General features: G+C 46.5%; 1 protein-coding gene across 4 annotated transcripts in view; it reads right to left on the reverse strand.

The window, feature by feature from the left end:
- adgrv1 (adhesion G protein-coupled receptor V1) overlaps positions 1-21,298 on the reverse strand; it is a 213,878-nt gene that overhangs the window by 11,246 nt on the left and 181,334 nt on the right. For all 4 annotated transcript variants that reach the window (XM_036935476.1, XM_036935475.1, XM_036935474.1 and 1 more), the window contains 3 exons: positions 18,403-18,524; positions 10,043-10,228; positions 4,598-4,775 (listed from right to left, as the gene is read on the reverse strand). In XM_036935476.1, coding sequence (XP_036791371.1) covers positions 4,598-4,775; positions 10,043-10,228; positions 18,403-18,524 — 486 coding nt within the window. The remainder of the gene's footprint in view (positions 1-4,597; positions 4,776-10,042; positions 10,229-18,402; positions 18,525-21,298) is intronic.

Raw genomic sequence — 21,298 nt, forward strand, 5'->3', positions numbered from 1 at the left:
TCCTAGGTTTTGGCCTTTAACTTCTTCAATATAGGGGGCGCTCTTTTAATTTTTGGATAAAATAACGTTACCGTTTTAAACAAGATATTTTGTCACGACTATGCATATAATTGACAGCTTTGGAAAGAAAACACTCTGACGTTTCCAAATCTGCAAAGATATTATCTGTGAGTGCCACAGAACTGATGCTACAAGCGAAACCAAGATGACATTTCAAACAGGAAATGCCCCAGATTTTGAATGCGCTTTGTTCCAATGTCTCCTTATAAGGCTGTGAATGCGCCAGGAATGAGCTTACACTTTCTGTCATTTCCCCAAGGTGTCTGCAGCATTGTGACGTATTTGTAGGCATATCATTGGAAGATTGACCATAAGAGACTACATTTACCAGGTGCTCGCTTGGTGTCCTCCGTTGCAATTATTGCGTAATCTCCAGCTGCGTGTATTTTACCATTTGCTTCAGAGGAGAAACCCAACTGCCACGAATAACTTATCATCGAATATATATGTGAAAAACACCTTGAGGATTGATTCTAAACAACGTTTGCCATGTTTCTATCGATATTATGGAGTTAATTTGGAAAAAAGTTTGGCGTTGTAATGACTGATTTAAAAAAAAAAAATGTTTAGCCAAACGTGATGAACAAAACGGAGCGATTTCTCCTACACAAATAATATTTTGGGAAAAACTGAACATTTGCTATCTAACTGAGAGTCTCCTCATTGAAAACATCCGAAGTTCTTCAAAGGTAAATGATTTTATTTGAATGCTTTTCTTGTTTTTGTGAAAATGTTGCCTGCTGAATGCTAGGCTTAATGCTATGCTAGCTATCAATACTCTTACACAAATGCTTGTGTAGCTATGGTTGAAAAGCATATTTTGAAAATCTGAGATGACAGTGTTGTTAACAAAAGGCTAAGCTTGTGAGCCAATATATTTATTTCATTTCATTTGCGATTTTCATGAATAGTTAACGTTGCGTTATGGTAATGAGCTTGAGGCTATGATTACGCTCCTGGATACGGGATTGCGCGACGCTAGAGGTTAAGGGAGTTTTTCCTTAAAGCCATCGTGCTTCTACACCTGCATTGCTTGCTGTTTGGGGTTTTAGGTTAGGTTTCTGTATAGCACTTTGAGATATCAGCTGACGTACGAAGGGCTATATAAATACATTTGATTTGATTTGATTCCTTGCTGCCCGGATCTACTCCAGATTGCGGTGGTCAGTCCAGATGAGAAAACGGTGTTTAGCCCCCTCAAGCCAATGCCTCCATGCCCTTAGGTGACCAAAATCCCTGTCCACCTCATCCGACCACTGCAAACGCACGGGCCCCCCTTCAGCAGTGAGGTAATGGGAGCCGCTACCTGACCAAAACCCCGGATAAACCTCCGGTAGTAATTGGCAAACCCTAGAAACCACTGCACCTCCTTTACCGTGGTGGGAGTCGGCCAATTACGCACGGCTGAAATGCGGTCACTCTCCATCTCCACCCCTGAGGTGGAAATGCGGTACCCTAGGAAGGAGATGGACTGCTGAAAGAAAATGCATTTTTCAGCCTTGACTTCCAGGTCATGCTTCCAACAGGCGATCAAGCACCCTGCGTACCAGGGACACACACTCTGCGCGTGCAGTGGAGTATTACAGAATATCATCAATATACACCACTACACCCTGCCCGTGCAAGTCCCTGAAAATCTCGTCTACAAAGGCTTGGAAGACTGATGGAGCATTCATCAACTAGTACGGCATGACGAGGTACTCGTAATGCCCTGAGGTAGTACTGAATGCCGTCTTCCACTAGTCTCCCTCCCGGATACGCACCAGGTTGCAAGCGCTCCTGAGATCTAGTTTGGCGAAGAAGTGTGTCCTGTGCATTGACTCAATCGCTGTGGCTATGAGAGTTAGCGGGTAACTGTACTTCACAGTGATCTGGTTTAGGGCTCGATAGTCAATACACGGGCGCAGACCTCCCTCCTTCTTCTTCACAAAAAAGAAACTCAAGGAGGAGGGTGAAGTGGAGGACTGAATGTACCCCTGACACAGGGATTCAGATACATATGTTTCCATAGCTGCCGTCTCCACCTGTGACGGGATACACGTGACTCCTGGGAAGTGCGGCGTCTACCAGGAAATTTATCTCACAATCGCCCGACGATGGGGTGGTAATTGAGTCGCCTTCTTTTTGGAGAAGGCGAGAGCCAAGTCGGAATATTCGGGGGGAATGCGCACATTGGAGTCATGGTCAGGACTTTCCACCGTAGTAGCACCAACGGAAACCCCTAAACACCTCCCGAGCACTCTCGCAACCACCCCGTGAGAGCCCTCCGTTGCCATGAAACAGTGGGGTCATGACAAGCTAACCAGGGTAGGTCTAGCACCACGGGACACGCAGGAGAGTCAATGAGGAAGAGACCGATTCTCTCCTTGTGACCCCCCTGCGTCACCATGCCCAGAGGAGCGGTGGCCTCCCTAATCAACCCTAATGGCAGACTGTCTAAGTCGTGAACTGGGAAGGGCATAGCCACTGGAACAATAGGGATCCCTAAACTATGTGCGAATGATCTGTCTATAAAATTCCCAGCCGAGCCTGAATCGACGAGCGCCTTATGCTGGGAATCCGGGGAAAACTCAGGAAAAGAAATGGTGACTCCGGTCATGCCGAACTAGCGACATTCCGGATAGCCCTAAAAAAAGAGTTCAAATCCATTTATCTAACAAGTGCTGAATTCATTTTTGTTCATATTCGATACAAAAACATGTGTGCAACAGAGGGCTCTGGGTGAGAATGGTGCTGGCTCACCTCGGGAACCAACCCGGCACCGACCGGCAGTGTGACCTCTGCCGCCACAGATGGTGCACGAGACGGAACCTCCTCCGGTCTCCCGGAGCTACGCACCCCCCAGCTCCATGGGCATCGGAGCGGTGGTGCTGGGGGATGAAACCGACAGACCCCGCTCTGGACGTCCGCGGGTAGCCAGCAGGTTATCCAGCCGCATGGACAGGTCCACCAGTTTGTCGAAGGTGAGGGTGGTGTCCCTGCAGGCCAACTCCCGACGGACGTCCTCGCGCAAACTGCAGCGATAGTGGTTGATCAGGGCCCTGTCGTTCCATCCTACGCAGGCGGCCAGGGTCCGAAAGTCCATGGCGAACCCATTGGCACTCCTCGTCCCCTGCCTCAGATGGAAGAGATGTTCACCTGTGGCTCTGCCCTCGGGCGGGTGGTCGAAGACTGCCCGAAGTGGTGGTTGAAATCCTTGAAATGGTCCAGCGCCGCATCTCCTTCTCCCCACACGGCGTTGGCCCACTCGTGCCCACCCCGAGAGGCACGAGATGAGGGCGGACACCCTCTCATGGCCCGAAGGAGCCGGGTGGACGGTTGCCAGGTAGAGATCCAGCTGCAACAGGAAACCCTGGCAGCGTGCAGCCGTTCCATCGTACTCCCAGGGAAGGGCGAGACGAATCCCACTGGGACCGGGTGTAGGGGGTGGGAGAGTAGAGGAGACCCCAGTTGCGCTGGTGGAGGCGCTGGAGGAACTCCCTGTCTCTCCCAGCAGTCCATGGTTTGGACTACGCGGTCCATAGCGGCGCCGAGATGGTGGAGCATCGCCCCGTGCTCCCGGACGCACTCCTCGACCCCTATACCAGGGGCACCTGCTCCTGCTGACTCCATATTCGGGTGTGGAATTCTGTAAGCGGTGTGTAACTGGCTGCAGGGAAGTCAGGCGCAGGAGAGCAGAAATGGGTAACAACTGGAGCACTATAATAATGCAAAAAACAAGCTGCACCCAGAACAACAAAATACAGGTAAAATAACCCGTCGCAAAACCAGTCAGAAGTGCACATACACTTTACAACAAAAAATTCCACACACAGACATGGGGGGAACAGAGGGTTATATACACGACAAGTAATGAGGGAATTACACAGGTGTGTGGGAAAAGAAGACAAAACAAATGGAAAATGAAAGGTGGATCGGCGATGGCTAGAAGACCGGTGACGTCGACCGCCGAACGCCGCCTGAACAAGGAGAGGAACCGACTTCGGCGGAAGTCGTGACAGTCCCCCATATTCCAGATCAGGTACATGTATGCTCAAGTTCAAATTGGAACTGTAACTGGATCAAATCCCAGAGCTGGTAAAAATCTGTCGTCCTGCCCCCTGACCAAGGAAGTTAACCCACTATTCCTCGGTAGGCCGTCATTGTAAGTAAGAATTTGTTCTTAACTGACTTGCCTAGTTAAATAAAGTTACATTTAAAAAACAACAATACAATATATATTTATCTTTAAGAGGGAATAAAATGTGATTTGTTTGTATACTGACTCATCGCAGGATCCACTTCTCCCTCGACACCATTATGGTGTTGATGAGTAGAACACAGAGTTTCTGCTGACCGTATGACCTGATTAGGAAAAACTCTGGGCTCTAATTATTGGCTTCATATTGGCTATAGATGACTGATGAATAATATGTCTGCAGGATAAGTGATAATCTGTGTCCTAAATTGCTCCCTGTTACTTACAAAGTGCACTTCTAAAGTAGTGCACTACAGGGAATAGGGCGGCATTTGGGACGCAACCCAAAGTGATTCTTACCAGTCTTTAAGGCAAATATGAGGTCGTCAAACTCCTGGGACTCCTCGTCGGCCACTAGGTTGTCGTTGATGAAGCCTCCTCCGTCGGTGGTGTAGGTCCCACTCTGAGGGCTCTGCTTAAACACACTGCTGGGCTGACTGCCCGGACGCAGGGACGCACGCTCCCAGTCCGCGGACACCTGCCACACACACACACACACACACACACACACACACACACACACACACACACACACACACACACACACACACACACACACACACAAAAACACAAATATGCACTCACATACACGCGTACATGCACACGCGTGCACACACACAGCATATCTTTACAGACTGTATACGGCACTAACAAAGACAGCCACTGTCCAACACGTTGAAATGACACTGATCAGAGGGCATAAATGATGTCAGGGTTACATTTCTAGAGTTTTTTGTGTGAGCTAAAATGTACAGTATTTGGAGTGCACAGTGGGTATCCTTATGTATTTGCATAAACAACACAAACCAGAGACGAGAACGTAAAGGGGGGAACTAAATCTCTGTGATTAATGCAATGACAAAAACCAGTCCCATTCTGGCAGGGAGTCAGCTCAGGACAGCAGAGAATGGGCCTGTCAGCCGTGTAATCACGTCTTAGACATGGAGGGCCACGCAGAGTTTATGTTGTCAAAGCTCCCCAAAGGGGTTAACGCAGGACGAAGGCTCATGTGGGGGTTAAGGGGTGAGAGGGAGGTCGCTGGCTCTGGGTCTCATACAAAATCAGTCTCAAATATGCAAATATTGCACTGAACCTGCTGCACTGATGAATCCTTTTTCTTCAGAAAGAGAGTGAGAGACAGAGGGAGAGGAAGAGGGGGAGGGAGATAAATAAAAAGGGAGAGAGGGGTGACAGAGGGGGGCGAGAAAGAGAGAGAGAGAGAGAGAGAGAGAGAGAGAGAGAGAGAGAGAGAGAGAGAGAGAGAGAGAGAGAGAGAGAGAGAGAGAGAGAGAGAGAGAGAGACCCAGAGAGACCCAGATAGACCCAGATAGACCCAGATAGACCCAGAGAGACCCAGAGAGACCCAGAGAGACCCAGAGAGTTCCCAGGGCTAATCACTGGATGTCTGGATGAGTGGTGATGGGAATAGAGAGTTCAGCACCATCACAGACAATCAGCTAGCCATGAGAACTGGCACTTTGTGTACATAGCTAAGATGTTTCACTTGGCTAAGCAATCTTGTGTGGTTTCCACCACAAAAGAGACGGGATGTTTTTCAGCACACAGTATGTGTCCAGGTAGTAATATAACCCATCACTGGACAACTATCCCTGTCCTCTCATAAATACAAAATGACGCCATCCAAGGCACAGACAGGGAATTATTGCGTTGTGGAAAGAATCCTTGTGGAAACTAATTTTCCCTTAGTCTGAGTTTTCCAGGAAACCCAGTTTCACCAGCCTCCCTCCCTCTCTCCCTCAGTGATTGACACACAGGTGTAATAGCCTCTCACAGTGTTTCTTAATCCTGGTCCTGGGGACCTAAAGGGGTGCATATTTTAGTTTTTGCCCTAGCACTACACAGCTGATTCATAAGATCAACATATCATCAACAGCCAGCCAGACAGACAGACAGGTGTAATAGCCTATCTGAACAGGCCTGTAATGACAGACAGGTATAATAGCCTATCTGAACAGGCCTGTAATGACAGACAGGTATAATAGCCTATCTGAACAGGCCTGTAATGACAGACAGGTATAATAGCCTATCTGAACAGGCCTGTAATGACAGACAGGTATACTAGCCTATCTGAACAGGCCTGTAATGACATACAGGTATAATAGCCTATCTGAACAGGCCTGTAATGACAGACAGGTATAATAGCCTATCTGAACAGGCCTGTAATGACAGACAGGTATACTAGCCTATCTGAACAGGCCTGTAATGACAGACAGGTATAATAGCCTATCTGAACAGGCCTGTAATGACAGACAGGTATAATAGCCTATCTGAACAGGCCTGTAATGACAGACAGGTATAATAGCCTATCTGAACAGGCCTGTAATGACAGACAGGTATAATAGCCTATCTAAACAGGCCTGTAATGACGGACGGACGGACGTAAGAGCCTATCTGAACAGGCCTGTAATGACAGACAGACAGGTGTAATAGCCTAATCTGAACAGGCCTGTAATGGCAGACGGACAGACAGACAGGTGTAATAGCCTATCTGAACAGGCCTGTAATGGCAGATAGGTGTAATAGTCTTTCTGAACAGGCCTGTAATGGCAGATAGGATGTAATAGTCTATATGAACAGGCCTGTAATTACAGACAGGTATAATAGCCTATCTAAACAGGCCTGTAATGACAGACAGACAGACAGACAGACAGACAGACAGACAGACAGACAGACAGGTGTAATAGCCTATCTGAACAGGCCTGTAATTACAGACAGGTATAATAGCCTATCTAAACAGGCCTGTAATTACAGACAGGTATAATAGCCTATCTAAACAGGCCTGTAATTACAGACAGGTATAATAGCCTATCTAAACAGGCCTGCAATGACAGACAAACAGACAGCTGTAATAGCCTATCTGAACAGGCTTGTAATGACAGACAGACAGGTGTAATAGCCTAATCTGAACAGGCCTGTAATGGCAGACAGACAGGTGTAATAGCCTATCTGAACAGGCCTGTAATGCCAGACAGACAGACAGGTGAAATAGTCTTTCTGAACAGGCCTGTAATGGCAGATAGGTGTAATAGTCTATATGAACAGGCCTGTAATTACAGACAGACATAATAGCCTATCTAAACAGGCCTGTAATTACAGACAGACATAATAGCCTATCTAAACAGGCCTGTAATTACAGACAGACATAATAGCCTATCTAAACAGGCCTGTAATTACAGACAGACATAATAGCCTATCTAAACAGGCCTGTAATTACAGACAGACATAATAGCCTATCTAAACAGGCCTGTAATTACAGACAGACATAATAGCCTATCTAAACAGGCCTGTAATTACAGACAGACATAATAGCCTATCTAAACAGGCCTGTAATTACAGACAGACATAATAGCCTATCTAAACAGGCCTGTAATTACAGACAGACATAATAGCCTATCTAAACAGGCCTGTAATTACAGACAGACATAATAGCCTATCTAAACAGGCCTGTAATTACAGACAGACATAATAGCCTATCTAAACAGGCCTGTAATTACAGACAGACATAATAGCCTATCTAAACAGGCCTGTAATTACAGACAGACATAATAGCCTATCTAAACAGGCCTGTAATTACAGACAGACATAATAGCCTATCTAAACAGGCCTGTAATTACAGACAGACATAATAGCCTATCTAAACAGGCCTGTAATTACAGACAGACATAATAGCCTATCTAAACAGGCCTGTAATTACAGACAGACATAATAGCCTATCTAAACAGGCCTGTAATTACAGACAGACATAATAGCCTATCTAAACAGGCCTGTAATTACAGACAGACATAATAGCCTATCTAAACAGGCCTGTAATTACAGACAGACATAATAGCCTATCTAAACAGGCCTGTAATTACAGACAGACATAATAGCCTATCTAAACAGGCCTGTAATTACAGACAGACATAATAGCCTATCTAAACAGGCCTGTAATTACAGACAGACATAATAGCCTATCTAAACAGGCCTGTAATTACAGACAGACATAATAGCCTATCTAAACAGGCCTGTAATTACAGACAGACATAATAGCCTATCTAAACAGGCCTGTAATTACAGACAGACATAATAGCCTATCTAAACAGGCCTGTAATTACAGACAGACATAATAGCCTATCTAAACAGGCCTGTAATTACAGACAGACATAATAGCCTATCTAAACAGGCCTGTAATTACAGACAGACATAATAGCCTATCTAAACAGGCCTGTAATTACAGACAGACATAATAGCCTATCTAAACAGGCCTGTAATTACAGACAGACAGACATAATAGCCTATCTAAACAGGCCTGTAATTACAGACAGACAGACATAATAGCCTATCTAAACAGGCCTGTACAGACAGACAGACAGACAGACAGACAGACAGACAGACAGACAGACAGACAGACAGACAGACAGACAGACAGACAGACAGACAGACAGACAGACAGACAGACAGACAGACAGACAGACAGACAGACAGACAGACAGACAGACAGACAGACAGACAGACAGACAGACAGACAGACAGACAGACAGACAGACAGACAGACAGACAGACAGACAGACAGACAGACAGACAGACAGACAGACAGACAGACAGACAGACAGACAGACAGACAGACAGACAGACAGACAGACAGACAGACAGACAGACAGACAGACAGACAGACAGACAGACAGACAGACAGACAGACAGACAGACAGACAGACAGACAGACAGACAGACAGACAGACAGACAGACAGACAGACAGACAGACAGACAGACAGACAGACAGACAGACAGACAGACAGACAGACAGACAGACAGACAGACAGACAGACCTCCCATGTACCAATCCCCTCCGCACCCCTTCCTCCTCCCCTCTCCATTTTCTCTCTAACTCTCCCCCCCATCTCCTCTTCAGTGTAACTCCTTATAGGGTGTCCAGCAGAGCTGTGACCAGAGCTGTGACAGAGCAGGGGATGCATGGACTGGGCCTGGGGAGTATGTAGGCTTAGTTCTATGGTAAGGTGGGATACTAGTTCAGGAGAGGAGAACACTTCTCTGCATGGCAGCTCTCACACACACACGTTACTGTTAGCGTAATTGCGGGATAGCTGACTCAAGCCACTGTGAACAAACAGAAAGTGTGGAGGGACACGCTGAGTTTCCCCGAGGATCCGCTGACAAGGGTGTGAGTGAGCAGAGGACTGGTCAAACCGAGCCCTGGGAATGAGGTCATGGGAGAGAGAGAGAGAGAGAGAGAGAGAGGGATGGGACTGGGGAAGGGGTTGAGGTAAGTGCTTTAGAGGAAGGGCACCAGGCAGGGGAGAGAGAGAGATGGGACTGGGGAAGGGGTTGAGGTAAGGGCTTTAGAGTAAGGGCACCGGGCAGGGGAGAGAGAGAGAGAGGGATGGGACTGGGGAAGGGGTTGAGGTAAGGGCTTTAGAGGAAGGGCACCGGGCAGGGGAGAGAGAGAGAGAGGGATGGGACTGGGGAAGGGATTGAGGTAAGGGCTTTAGAGGAAGGGCACCGGGCAGGGGAGAGAGAGAGAGAGGGATGGGACTGGGGAAGGGATTGAGGTAAGGGCTTTAGAGGAAGGGCACCGGGCAGGGGAGAGAGAAAGAGAGGGATGGGACTGGGGAAGGGGTTGAGGTAAGGGCTTTAGAGTAAGGGCACCGAAACTATTTTTCTCCATAGTTTCGTGCAGTGAGGGAGGGAAAGATGGCAGGGTGTGTGTGTGTGTGGGTGTGGGTTACCTCCTCCATGGCGCTGATGAGGTTCTGGGTGGACTTGTTGATCTCCGCCCCTATGGTGGCGGCACCCCCGCTCTGGTAGGTGGAGTCTGGGCTGCCGTGGCCGTTCATCTCCACTGTGTAGCTGGCCTTGGATGGCCAACACAGCTGGTTGTGCATCAGGAAGTACACCGCAAACACGTACAGGCCCTGGCGAGCAGAGGGTAAAGATCAAAAATGTGGCACCTCCATTGCAATTCAAAATGATTTGACCCTGCCAGGCACATCACGAATGGAACCTACACACAAAAGAAAAAGGAGAGCGGACTTAAATTGTTTCTCGATAGCGCGTCGTTCTCCCCATTGCACTCCGAGAAGTGCATTTATCTTGAACGGCTCCACGCAAAGCAGAGCAGCACGTCCCGTATGGGGAAAGTTTGGATCGGTCGAGAATGGTAGAAGTGGCAAGACGTTGTCCCTTGGACATGACATCAATGTCAGTCAGCAGCATCCTGATCTAGTATCTCTATCACATCCTCTGTGTCATCAGACAGGCCAGTGTGAATTACTCCAGCACGTTCCTCTGTGAAATATCACAGTCCCGGCAGACATCTCACAACACCAGGCGGGCAGGAGGGGATGACGGCAACCATAGACAGAGATGGAGTGATGCACTGCACTGCAAATACAGTATTACCACACACACACACACACACACACACACACACACACACACACACACACACACACACACACACACACACACACACACACACACACACACACACACACAGGAGAATAGGACATCACCAAGCGATCTAGTTAATCAAAACTGGGAGTTAAATTAAACCAATTGCAATCTCTCCACGTCAGCAAAGCTCATGCTTCGGTTTCACCAGCGGCCTATTGATCTTAACAGACAGGCAGTTTAGTCCGGCTCAGGGAGAGGAAAGCCACTCAACACAAAAGCTCCCTATGTAGATACAAATGTGTGGAAATCATTACATTTTCCTTGGAACCCTGACACTGAAAGGGACAAACTGTAATGGATACGAGATGCGATGGGACGAAGTGGAACAGGCTTAGTACACGACCTGTTTATTGGTGCACTGTAAATAGGGAACATGAGCTTCTATCTGGGGAAAAAGCACACATATGGGAATGGACACAGTACACCCACAACAATCACTCAGAGTGCCTTTATAGCCTGAGCGGAGCGTGTGTGTATGTGGTGTGAGGGTGGTGTGTGTGTGTACATGAGTGTGTGTGTGTGTGTCTGTGTGTGTGTGTGTGTGTGTGTGTGTGTGTGTGTGTGTGTGTGCGTGTGTGTGTGTGTGTGCGTGTGTGTATGTGGTGTGAGGGTGGTGTGTGTGTGTATGTGGTGTGAGGGTGGTGTGTGTGTGTGTGTGTGTGTGTGTGGTGTGAGGGTGGTGTGTGTGTGGGTGTGTGTGTGTGTGTGTGTGTGTGCGTGTGTGCGTGGAGCAGCCACTATCAGTAGTCTCTGATAGAGTGAGAGCGGCCCCATCCTGACAGTCTTCAGGGCGATTAGCACACGCCGTTTAAGGACCAGCCTGAGCCAGCGCGGCCCGAGGAACACGCTTTATTACCCACAGGCTGTTATGTAAGTGTTCCCTGTTCTGGGGACTTGACGTGTGTGTGTGTGTGTGTGTGTGTGTGTGTGTGTGTGTGTGACAAAGAGAGGGAGAGTGTTACTACAGGAGGTTAGGTCACGGCCCCTACACCACCATGAGAACCAGGGAGGGAGGAGAGAGGAGGGAGAACACAAGAGGTACAAAGAGGCACAGCGCTAACCAGCTAGCTAGCTAGGGGGAGAATGCTTTCAGTAGAAAATGAACAAGACAGATAGAAATAAATTGAAAGGAGAGAAGAAAACAGAGAAACAGAGAAAAAGCAACGGAGAAACAGAGAGCTGATCTAGATGGGCAACAGAAAGAGATCAAATGAATACGAAAGTAGAGAGAAATGATAATACATGGACATCATAGCGCTTAGACCACTGGGCCTATCCCTCCTATACCATGTCTCCTAGCAACGTGTGCTGGGTTGAATTCGATGAAGGAGGCTGCTACTTCTGCAACTCATCTCCAGCGACAGGGCTCGTGACAGGATCTGCGCTGCAATGAAGAGCAGTCTATTTATAGTCCGCTGTGTGGCCCAATCAGGATGTGCGGGGGTAAATGTAATTCTGTGGTGGGTGCCTGGAGTCTTTCATTGTTCAAAGAAAGAAAGGGGGGCTGTTTGTTTGTGAGCTAATAATGTACAAGCCCATTTACTGGCAGACGGGTGGACACAAATCAAATCAAATCAAAGTTTACAGCAGCACACAAACAGTGCTGCTGTGATTGGATTATTCTTCTATAAATTCGGGACAAGTTCAGCCGGATCTAATGCAGATGCTGCCCTAGACAACCCCTCAACAAGCGATATGTCAGAAGAGAGAAAGAAATAGAGAGAGAGAGAGAGAGAGAGAGAGAGAGAGAGAGAGAGAGAGAGAGAGAAGCAAAAAAGCCTTGCATACGCCAACTCTGGGTACCATCTATATTGATAGACTCCAACAGTAATGCCCCTGTCTGTCTGTCTGTCTGTCTGTGTGGAGTGCTGAGAGGAAACCAACTAAATCTATGGTTGTACTGAATAACGTGCTGGGGCACAGAGGTTGCTCTCACTCTAAAAACACTGAGACCAATACTTGGCAACTAGTAGTATATGTCTACGTTCCAAATGGCACCCTATGGGCCCTGGTCAAAAGTAGTGCACTATATAGTACCATTTTGGACACGGCCTGTGTTTTATAGACACAGACAAAGTTATGTACTTGTTATGTAATTTGTAAGTCACTGAAATTGACCTCAAGGGAAACGTCTCTGTTGGCCCTTGTCTCCATCCCAAATGGCACCCTATTCCCTGTATAGGGCACTACTACTTCCCTATACGGGACACTTCATCTTATGGGCTCTGGTCAAGTAGAGCACTATGTAGGGAATAGGTTGTCATTTGGTACACAGACCCTCTTGCATGGAGTGAAGTTTATTATGCATGTATGGTTGGATAACAAATCTTCAGATTGAGGTTTTCTGTTTTTTGGTGTCTCAAACCACCTCAGACCGTCTAAGAAATCTCTTAAAGGCTACATTTCAATTCATTTACTTTCTGAGTTGGCATAATATCTGAGCACATATCTGAGCTTGGAGATGTGGCAAATCCTTTCCTCCCTGAGTCATCATACACACACAGCAACTGCTCTGTACTGGGAGACGGTGGCCCATCCAAGTTGACAGCTGGAGCTAGGTGCTGGATATAGGGGCGGCAGGGTAGCCTAGTGGTTAGAGCGTTGGACTAGTAACCGAAAGGTTACTAGGTTACAGGTAAAAATCTGTCATTCTGCCCCTGAACAAGTAAGTTAACCCACTGTTCCTAGGCCACCATTGAAAATAAGAATTTGTTCTTAACTGACTTTCAAGTCAGTTAGCCAATGGTATCACACTAGATGGGATGTGATGTGATGGGATGTGTCGGAGGATGTCTGCCCCATGGAAGGCAAGATATCTGAGAACGTACATTACTGAAAAGCAACACAATCAGGGATAAACCTAGGATCACACCGTAAACATCGGCTATCTTGACCCTTAGGATCCAGACTTACAATTCTGCGGTGCAAAAAAAGAGAATCATGCCGGATCCAACCAGTTACCAGTTCCACTTCCATAAATTGAATACGGTGCAAAGTCTTCTCTGTAATAAGCATCCTCCGACGCATCCCATCACATCATATGCCAAGCGGCACCTTATTCCCTATGCAGTGCGATACTTGGTCCTTGGGACACAGACATTTACTGTACATCCCCCCTGATGGTTGCCTTCATGTACAGCTGTCCTTTGAGGTTGCCTAGAAGCTCCAGAGCAGCGCTAACTAACCACTAAGCAGGATGTATGAAATATAGCCAAGCACACTGGAGCCAGCTGGTTGACGGCTGCTGTGGTTCCCGAGCTGCAAGCCTAAATCATAAAGTAAATAGCATTGAGAGAGTCTATATAGTTGAAATGAATAGATAGAATCCACCTTCCGGGCGTGGGCGCATACACGCACGCGTGCATGTACACACTGAGCTGAGCCCGAGCAGACTCTAACATCTGCACTTGTTTAATGGTTTTTCAGCAATTAGCCCGAAGTGAGCAGCACCATTAAACAGCCTTTTACAGTCAGGGCAACAGCCACACTAACAACAATAACAACATGGAAAATTCTCCTCATGGAAAATGTACCGCATGAGCGAGATAATACAAAACAACCTGAAAGAGCATCCAAGCGCAAACTGTGCCACTGAATAGAGGCACATAAGCAACTGGAGTAACAAATAGCCACAGAACGCCAGAAAGTGACATAATGTGCTCAGATATTATGCCAACTCAGAAAGTAAATGAATTGAAATGTAGCCTTTAAGAGATTTCTTAGACGGTCTGAGGTGGTTTGAGACACCAAAAAACAGAAAACCTCAATCTGAAGATTTGTTATCCAACCATACATGCATAATAAACTTCACTCCATGCAACGTAGACAAATGTGACTATACTTTAAATCCTAATCATATGAATGCATTATGGTTTGCAACATTTACGGTCGTCCCTATTAATGTTCATTAGTGTTGGTGATGACGTGGTGCTAAATGGCCGTGTCACGACACAAATGTCAGCGCGCTCATCTCCACGCTCCTCGTCTCCCCACCAAAGTAATTGGTTTTTGCTCCATAAACGCAGACTCTCAAGGCAGAACAATTGTCCCTTAATCGTGTTATGGCCGAAAGAGGCAGCAACAGCTTCATAAACAGCCTGGTGCAGGCATCAATGGCAGAGAGCAGCAGCCGAAGCAGCAGTGCTCGGGAAATCTAGGTCAGATGTGTTTGTTTAGAGCTAATCGATGGTCTCTGGTGCAGCTCTCATTGGAAGCTCATTACCTGTAGAAAAGGGAACTGTCTGTTCCAGCGCAATTCTTCCTGTCTTACAGAGAACTCTCCCCGGAGACAACTGCTTATAGGCTGCTTTAGTCTTTACATCTGAGCCCAGGGCAATTGGAGGCTGTGGAGATTGTCTGATTGAAAACAAAATAACTTTTCAACCGTGTTCTGCTCTTTCTCCCTAGGGATGATAGAGCTGATTATTTTAGAATTGTGATGCAGGGGGGGGGGGGGGGGCAGTGGAAGGGGCTAGGGAGAGTCAAGGGAGAGAGATTCACTCATGAAAGACACTTCAGAGGCAACCAAAGGCCTTTCAGTTGGACTTTCTCTACACTTTCAGGGGATTCATCCTGTATTGGAACTTATAGCGGCAGGGGAATTTGTAAAAATACACCACATGACCAAAAGCATGTGGACACCTGCTCGTCAAACATCTCATTCCAAAATCATGGGCATTAATATGGAGTTGGTCCCCCCCTTCGCTGCTATAACAGCCTCCACTCTTCTGGGAAAGCTTTCCACTAGATGTTGGAATATTCATGCGGGGACTAGCTTCCATTCAGCAACAAGAGCATTAGTGAGTTCGGGCACTGATGTTGGGTAATTAGGCCTTGCTCGAAGTCGGCGTTCCAATTCATCCCAAAGGTGTTTCGATGAAGTTGAGGTCAGGGCGCCGTGCAGGCCAGTCAAGTTCTTCCACACTGATTTCGACAAACCAGTTCTGTATGGACCTCGCTTTGTGCACAGGGGCATTGTTATGCTGAAACAGGAAAGGGCCTTCCCCAAACTGTTGCCACAAAGTTGGAAGCACAGAATTGCCTAGAATGTCATTGTATGCTGTAGCGTTAATATTGTCCTTCACTGAAACTAAGGGGCTAGCCCAAACCATGAAAAACAATCCCAGACCATTATTCCTCCTCCACCAAACTTTACAGTTGGCACTATGCATTCGGGCAGGAAGCGTTCTCCTGGCATCAGCCAAACCCAGATTAGTCTGTCGGACTTCCAGATGGTGAAGCATGATTCATCACCCAAGAAAACGCATTTCCACTGCTTCAAAGTCCAATGGCGGCGAGCTTTACATCACTCCAGCTGACGCTTGGCCTCGGAAACCCATTTCATTAAGATTCCGTCAAACAATTATTGTGTTGAAGTTGCTTCCAGAGGCAGTTCGTAACTCGGTAGTTAGTATTGCAACCAAGGACAGATTATTTTTACCCGCTACGTACTTCAGCACTCGACGGTCCCGTTCTGTGAGCTTGTGTGGCCTACCACTTCGTGGCTGAGCCGTTGTTGCTCCCAGATGTTTCCACTTCACAATAACAGCACTTACAGTTGACCGGGGACGCTCTAGCAGGGCAGAAATTTTAGAAACTGACTCGTTGGGAAGGTGGCATCCTATGACGTACATGGCATGGGCTTATAGGAGTTGTGTTACCTCAGCTATTGTCATAATGACATCATGTCTACACTCATTAAAGCCCCGGGTTGACTTTAGTGTGCTTCTGTCGTCTTTCACGTGCATACGCTACATATCACTAGGGTCCGGTGTGACACACTTAATGGACAGATGACGTCTTGAAGAAAGTGACAGCTAGCAGAGACATTCACAAGGACTGGCTTGAAAGAACAATTATTCCACTGTCCAGTCCACTGCCTACCTAACTCAACCATTTGAATGCTTTTACAACATGTCCTTTTCAAATGATGCGGTTGCTTTATGAGTGAGGAATCTACCCTCAACTAGCAAGCAATAGCCCTTCTGAGGTCAGACAATGAAGTGGGGTTGAACAGTGCAAACGTCTTCAACACATTGTCAGTTACGCAACCGTTTAAAAAAAACGAGATATTAATGCTATTGGCTGTAGACTATACAGTCGTACGGAAATATCTGATGATAAAGTTCTCTCCTCTCTCTCACGCTCTCTGATATGCATTCCCACACTGTACTGAGAGTACTGAGAGAGTGGTCTGGCCTGGGCGATGTCACTCTCCGGAGATATGGTATCTGTGATAGCCCTCAAGAAGAGCTTTTCCACCCTGTCTGGGCCAGACATCAAAGGATGGCTTCAAAGTCCTCGAATACCCTTCACCACACACGCACTCATGCAAGCACACACATCAAGACATGCATAGCACACATCAAGACGCAAACACACATGCGCAAGCACACACACATCTAGGCACGCACGCACACACACACATACACACTCACGCAATCATAAGACTCACGAATCACACACACACACACACACACACACACACATGCAAACACACACACATGCAAACACACATGCAAACACACATACACACTCGAGGGGCCAAACAGTGCAGTGGCTTGAGGGATCAATATATAGTACAAGTGTGCTGACCTCCAAGGTCTCCAGAGGCTGAGCAACGATAGATAGAGGGAGGCTATTCTGAACTCACACACACTGACAAACAGAAACCTTAGGAGTGTTATTACGCCAATGTCTACAATGGGCACTTAAGTATCCAAGAAGTAGTTGGTGCTCTGTAGTAACATTTACAAAACTAAATCAGCTTTCCCTCCAGTTTTGACTGCAATAGAGAGATTCAAGACACTAGACAGTAAATCAAGGTTAGTGGAAATCACAGTGTTATGAACATTAGGGATAAATTGACTCTACCGGGAGTTATCCTAACCCTCAAGAGAGTGATAAGATCCCTGGAGTCAGTGTTGATAACTGGAGTTGATTGGGACAGAGTACTTTGAACTCCATTAAGTGTAACCAGAGACAGAGTTCAATCTATGGAGTTATGCATAGATGTGGGAGGGGACTCATTGTCAATATTTCCCAGCATGCTCTGTTGCAGGTTGATTTTTTACAATAGTTTGTTTCAATATCTGTGTTTTCACACGTACATTGACTGTTTTTGATCTTACGCTACACAAATATTTTTTTTTTATTTTCTAAACTAACCCAATCTGTAAGGGTTTGGATTTATAGCAACCGTTAATGAGATAGTTGTTCCAGTTAACATGGTGTAGTTCAGGGATGTTTTAAGAACTCAGTCAGGGTCTCAACTTACTGGTGCGAGTTCAAATAGTAGATTTCACAAGGTGCGATTTATGTCGGTCACTGACAGTCTGTCAATTAGCCCATGTCAGCAATTTTTTCCCCGATTGCTAAGTTAGTTTAGCGGCCAGCGAACTCCCTGCGAGTAGGATATTTACTCCATTTAATGTTGTTTTAACTCCAAAAATATCAACACCATGACCAGAGTAGTTTCAACATAAAATGGGAGTGGGACCCATATAACCCCCCAAAATAATGTTACATTTGACCCCAATAAGAGTTCAATTAAGTCTTGTGATTTTACCGTGCAAAACATATCTGGATGACGACACACACGATGATGATGAAGATAATGACAAAAAGGTCTTACCAGCAGGCAGTTGAAGATGACGTAGAGGATGAGCATCCACAGGTATCCGTAGCCCATGTGTAGTCCTGCCCACAGCCACACCAGGGACACCAGGGCAAACAGGTACAGCACCATGGGCACCTCTGCAGCACACACAACAGGGAACACTTAATGCACAGTTAAGACACACAGGCACTCGGACAGACACACATACACGCACGCATAGATGCACGCATGCACATACACGCAGACAGATCATTCTTAGAATTAAATAAATTACATCAGCCTATTTCACAATCAGAAATTGGGAGCTTTCCAGAGGTCAGAGCGCTCTGATCCCTGCTCTCTCTCCATGTCTGGCTCTGGTCCATCATCCTAGTGCTCTGGTCCAGTATAGAGTAGTGAGCTGGATCTGGGGCAGCAGGCAGCAGACCAGGCCCTTGAGGTTGATTAAGGAAGCCTCTCTTAATCAGCACACTTTATACTGTAGGTCACAGATCCTGGCACCGGGGCTGCCAAGTACAGTACACCCGTCGCACGCACGAACACACACACACACGAACACACACACACAAACACACACACACACACACACAAACACACACAAACACACACAAACACACACAAACACACACACACACACACACACACACACACACACACACACAATCTGTGCCAACTGCTCAGCTAACTCACTCTAACTAAAGGGCGCATCGATAGATGAGAGAGAGAGATAGCGAGAGATAGTGAGAGAGAGAGATGGAGAGGGAGAGGGAGAGAGAGCGGTAGCGGTAAGCACAAAGACCGTCTACACAATGACAGGGCTGTTGACCAGAAAGCAGCCTCTCTTGTCCAAATTGCATCTGGTCCCAACAAGTACTCCATGAAGCTAACCTCCGAACTACACTCTAAACCAGGAAAATGTTTTAGTTTTGGTGTTAATTTCATGCAATTCTACACATTTTGCCATAGGATGGAGAGAAATATTTTCAGTTTTTAATGTGATATCTAAGTGACTGACTAACAAAATCAATGGGGGCCCCCGGGCTCAAATTCAACCTTGATTACTGCAAGTTTAGATAGCTGGCGCCCTAGTCCCCCACCCCAAAAAATAATATAAATATATATATATATTTTTTTTATATATCTTTTTATATATATATATATATATATATATCTTTTTATATATATATATCTTTTTATATATATATATATATATATATATATATAAAATAAAGTAAAAACAATGTTGGCAATATTTTTTGTCAGACTGTCCTGCACCTGATTGTGTGTGAGAGTCTGTGTGTATGTAAAGTATGTATGTGTGGGTTAAGTCTTGGGGGGTTCACTAGAGACTTGAAACAGATCTATGGTGAAATTAAAAGCCTTGATTTCAGCATGTTGGAGCAGAGGGACTTTGGCCCGCCCCTCAGAGGGACTTTAGCCCATCTCTTAACCTACTGAAGCATGTGCACTGGCCTTGAACCACTCTCAGTTGATGCTGAGAGGTACAGATCTAGGATCAACTTCCCCTACCCCAATCCTAACCTTAACTAGGACAATGGTTGCCAACCTTTCCCCTTCCAAATCACCCTCAAAAGCTCTTGAGAACCACCATTCACAGAGTCACAGTTTTTTAAAATTTTTACATAACACAAAATACATTCGGTCGAATTTAGTCCATTTAGCAGTGAAGGTAACTAATTAAAGGCCTATTACTTTTAGAAACAATTTGCATTTCGATGTTTGTATGTATTTTTTATCCTCCAAAAATTGCGGACAACCTGCAGTTCCCTCACGAATTCAAGAAGAGGCATGACTCCACAGTTCGCCTAAAAAAATACCTTACCCTATCTACAATGTTGGACATTGGGTAGCACAAAAATAATACAGTACATTCATGTTATGTCCTCCAGCATTCTCTTCTAGTTCAGCGTTGAACTAATGAAAATGTAGTGCCTGGACACAATGAGCACATACAGAGAGGAAGGGATCTGACATTTACATGAGCACGTTTCCATTAGTGTGTGTTCTTGCCTGTTGAGAACAGAGTGTTCCACGTTAACTAGCCAGACCCAGGATAATAAATCCCTATTACCATTTGTTTTGAACGGCAATGCAGATGTGGTCCTTTGATCCCCCACTCTCAGTCTGTGTGTTGATTGTGGCTGGATGTTGACCAGTGCACCCAGTTTATTTTTCTCCTGACTGTTACTGGGGAGACTCTCTGCCGGCCCGGGGTGGAGTGTGTTGCGGGTGATGTGCGGAGCTTAGTGATATCGAAAGGTGATGAGGGGAAGAAGCAAGGAGCAAGTGGTGACTGGAAGACTCAAACTAGTGCATGGGTAACACATTACAGCAGAATACAAGCTGTCAGTGCTGGTTAAATGTAGGGCACACTGTTCAGTCCACTTCACAACTGGGCAGAAAACACAAGGCACGGGCCCAGGGCTAAGCAAATAGCCTACACATAGGTGCCAAATCCACCACCTTGTCTGCTCTCTCCCTCTTCTTCTTCCACCACTGTGTGCCAGTTTTCCATATTTCTATCATTCCGTGCGATCCTTTTTCCCCCCACTTTCCTCCGATCTCACGCTATCATAAACTCGCACTTCCTTCACGCTCTCTCTCTGCCTCTCTCACACATCTGCATCCCTCTCCGCTCCTCCCTCCTTGTTTTTTTCCACCAGTGTAAGCACATTCCTGGCTGTGGTCTTGGTAGGAGGTCCCACAGTGGGAGCAGGTTCCAAAAGCCTGCTGGGAGGGAATGGCTGGTCTGCTGGGTCCACAGGGATGGGAGAGAGTAGCGGCAGGGTGCTTTCCATCACTTCCCCATGGAGATAATATAGTCCTTATCTTATCTTACTGTACAACCTTGAATGCAGAATGGGCCTTAATAGACAACCTGCCATTTTTC

Source organism: Oncorhynchus mykiss, chromosome 11 (genome assembly GCF_013265735.2).
Source record: "Oncorhynchus mykiss isolate Arlee chromosome 11, USDA_OmykA_1.1, whole genome shotgun sequence".
Lineage (NCBI taxonomy): Eukaryota > Metazoa > Chordata > Actinopteri > Salmoniformes > Salmonidae > Oncorhynchus > Oncorhynchus mykiss.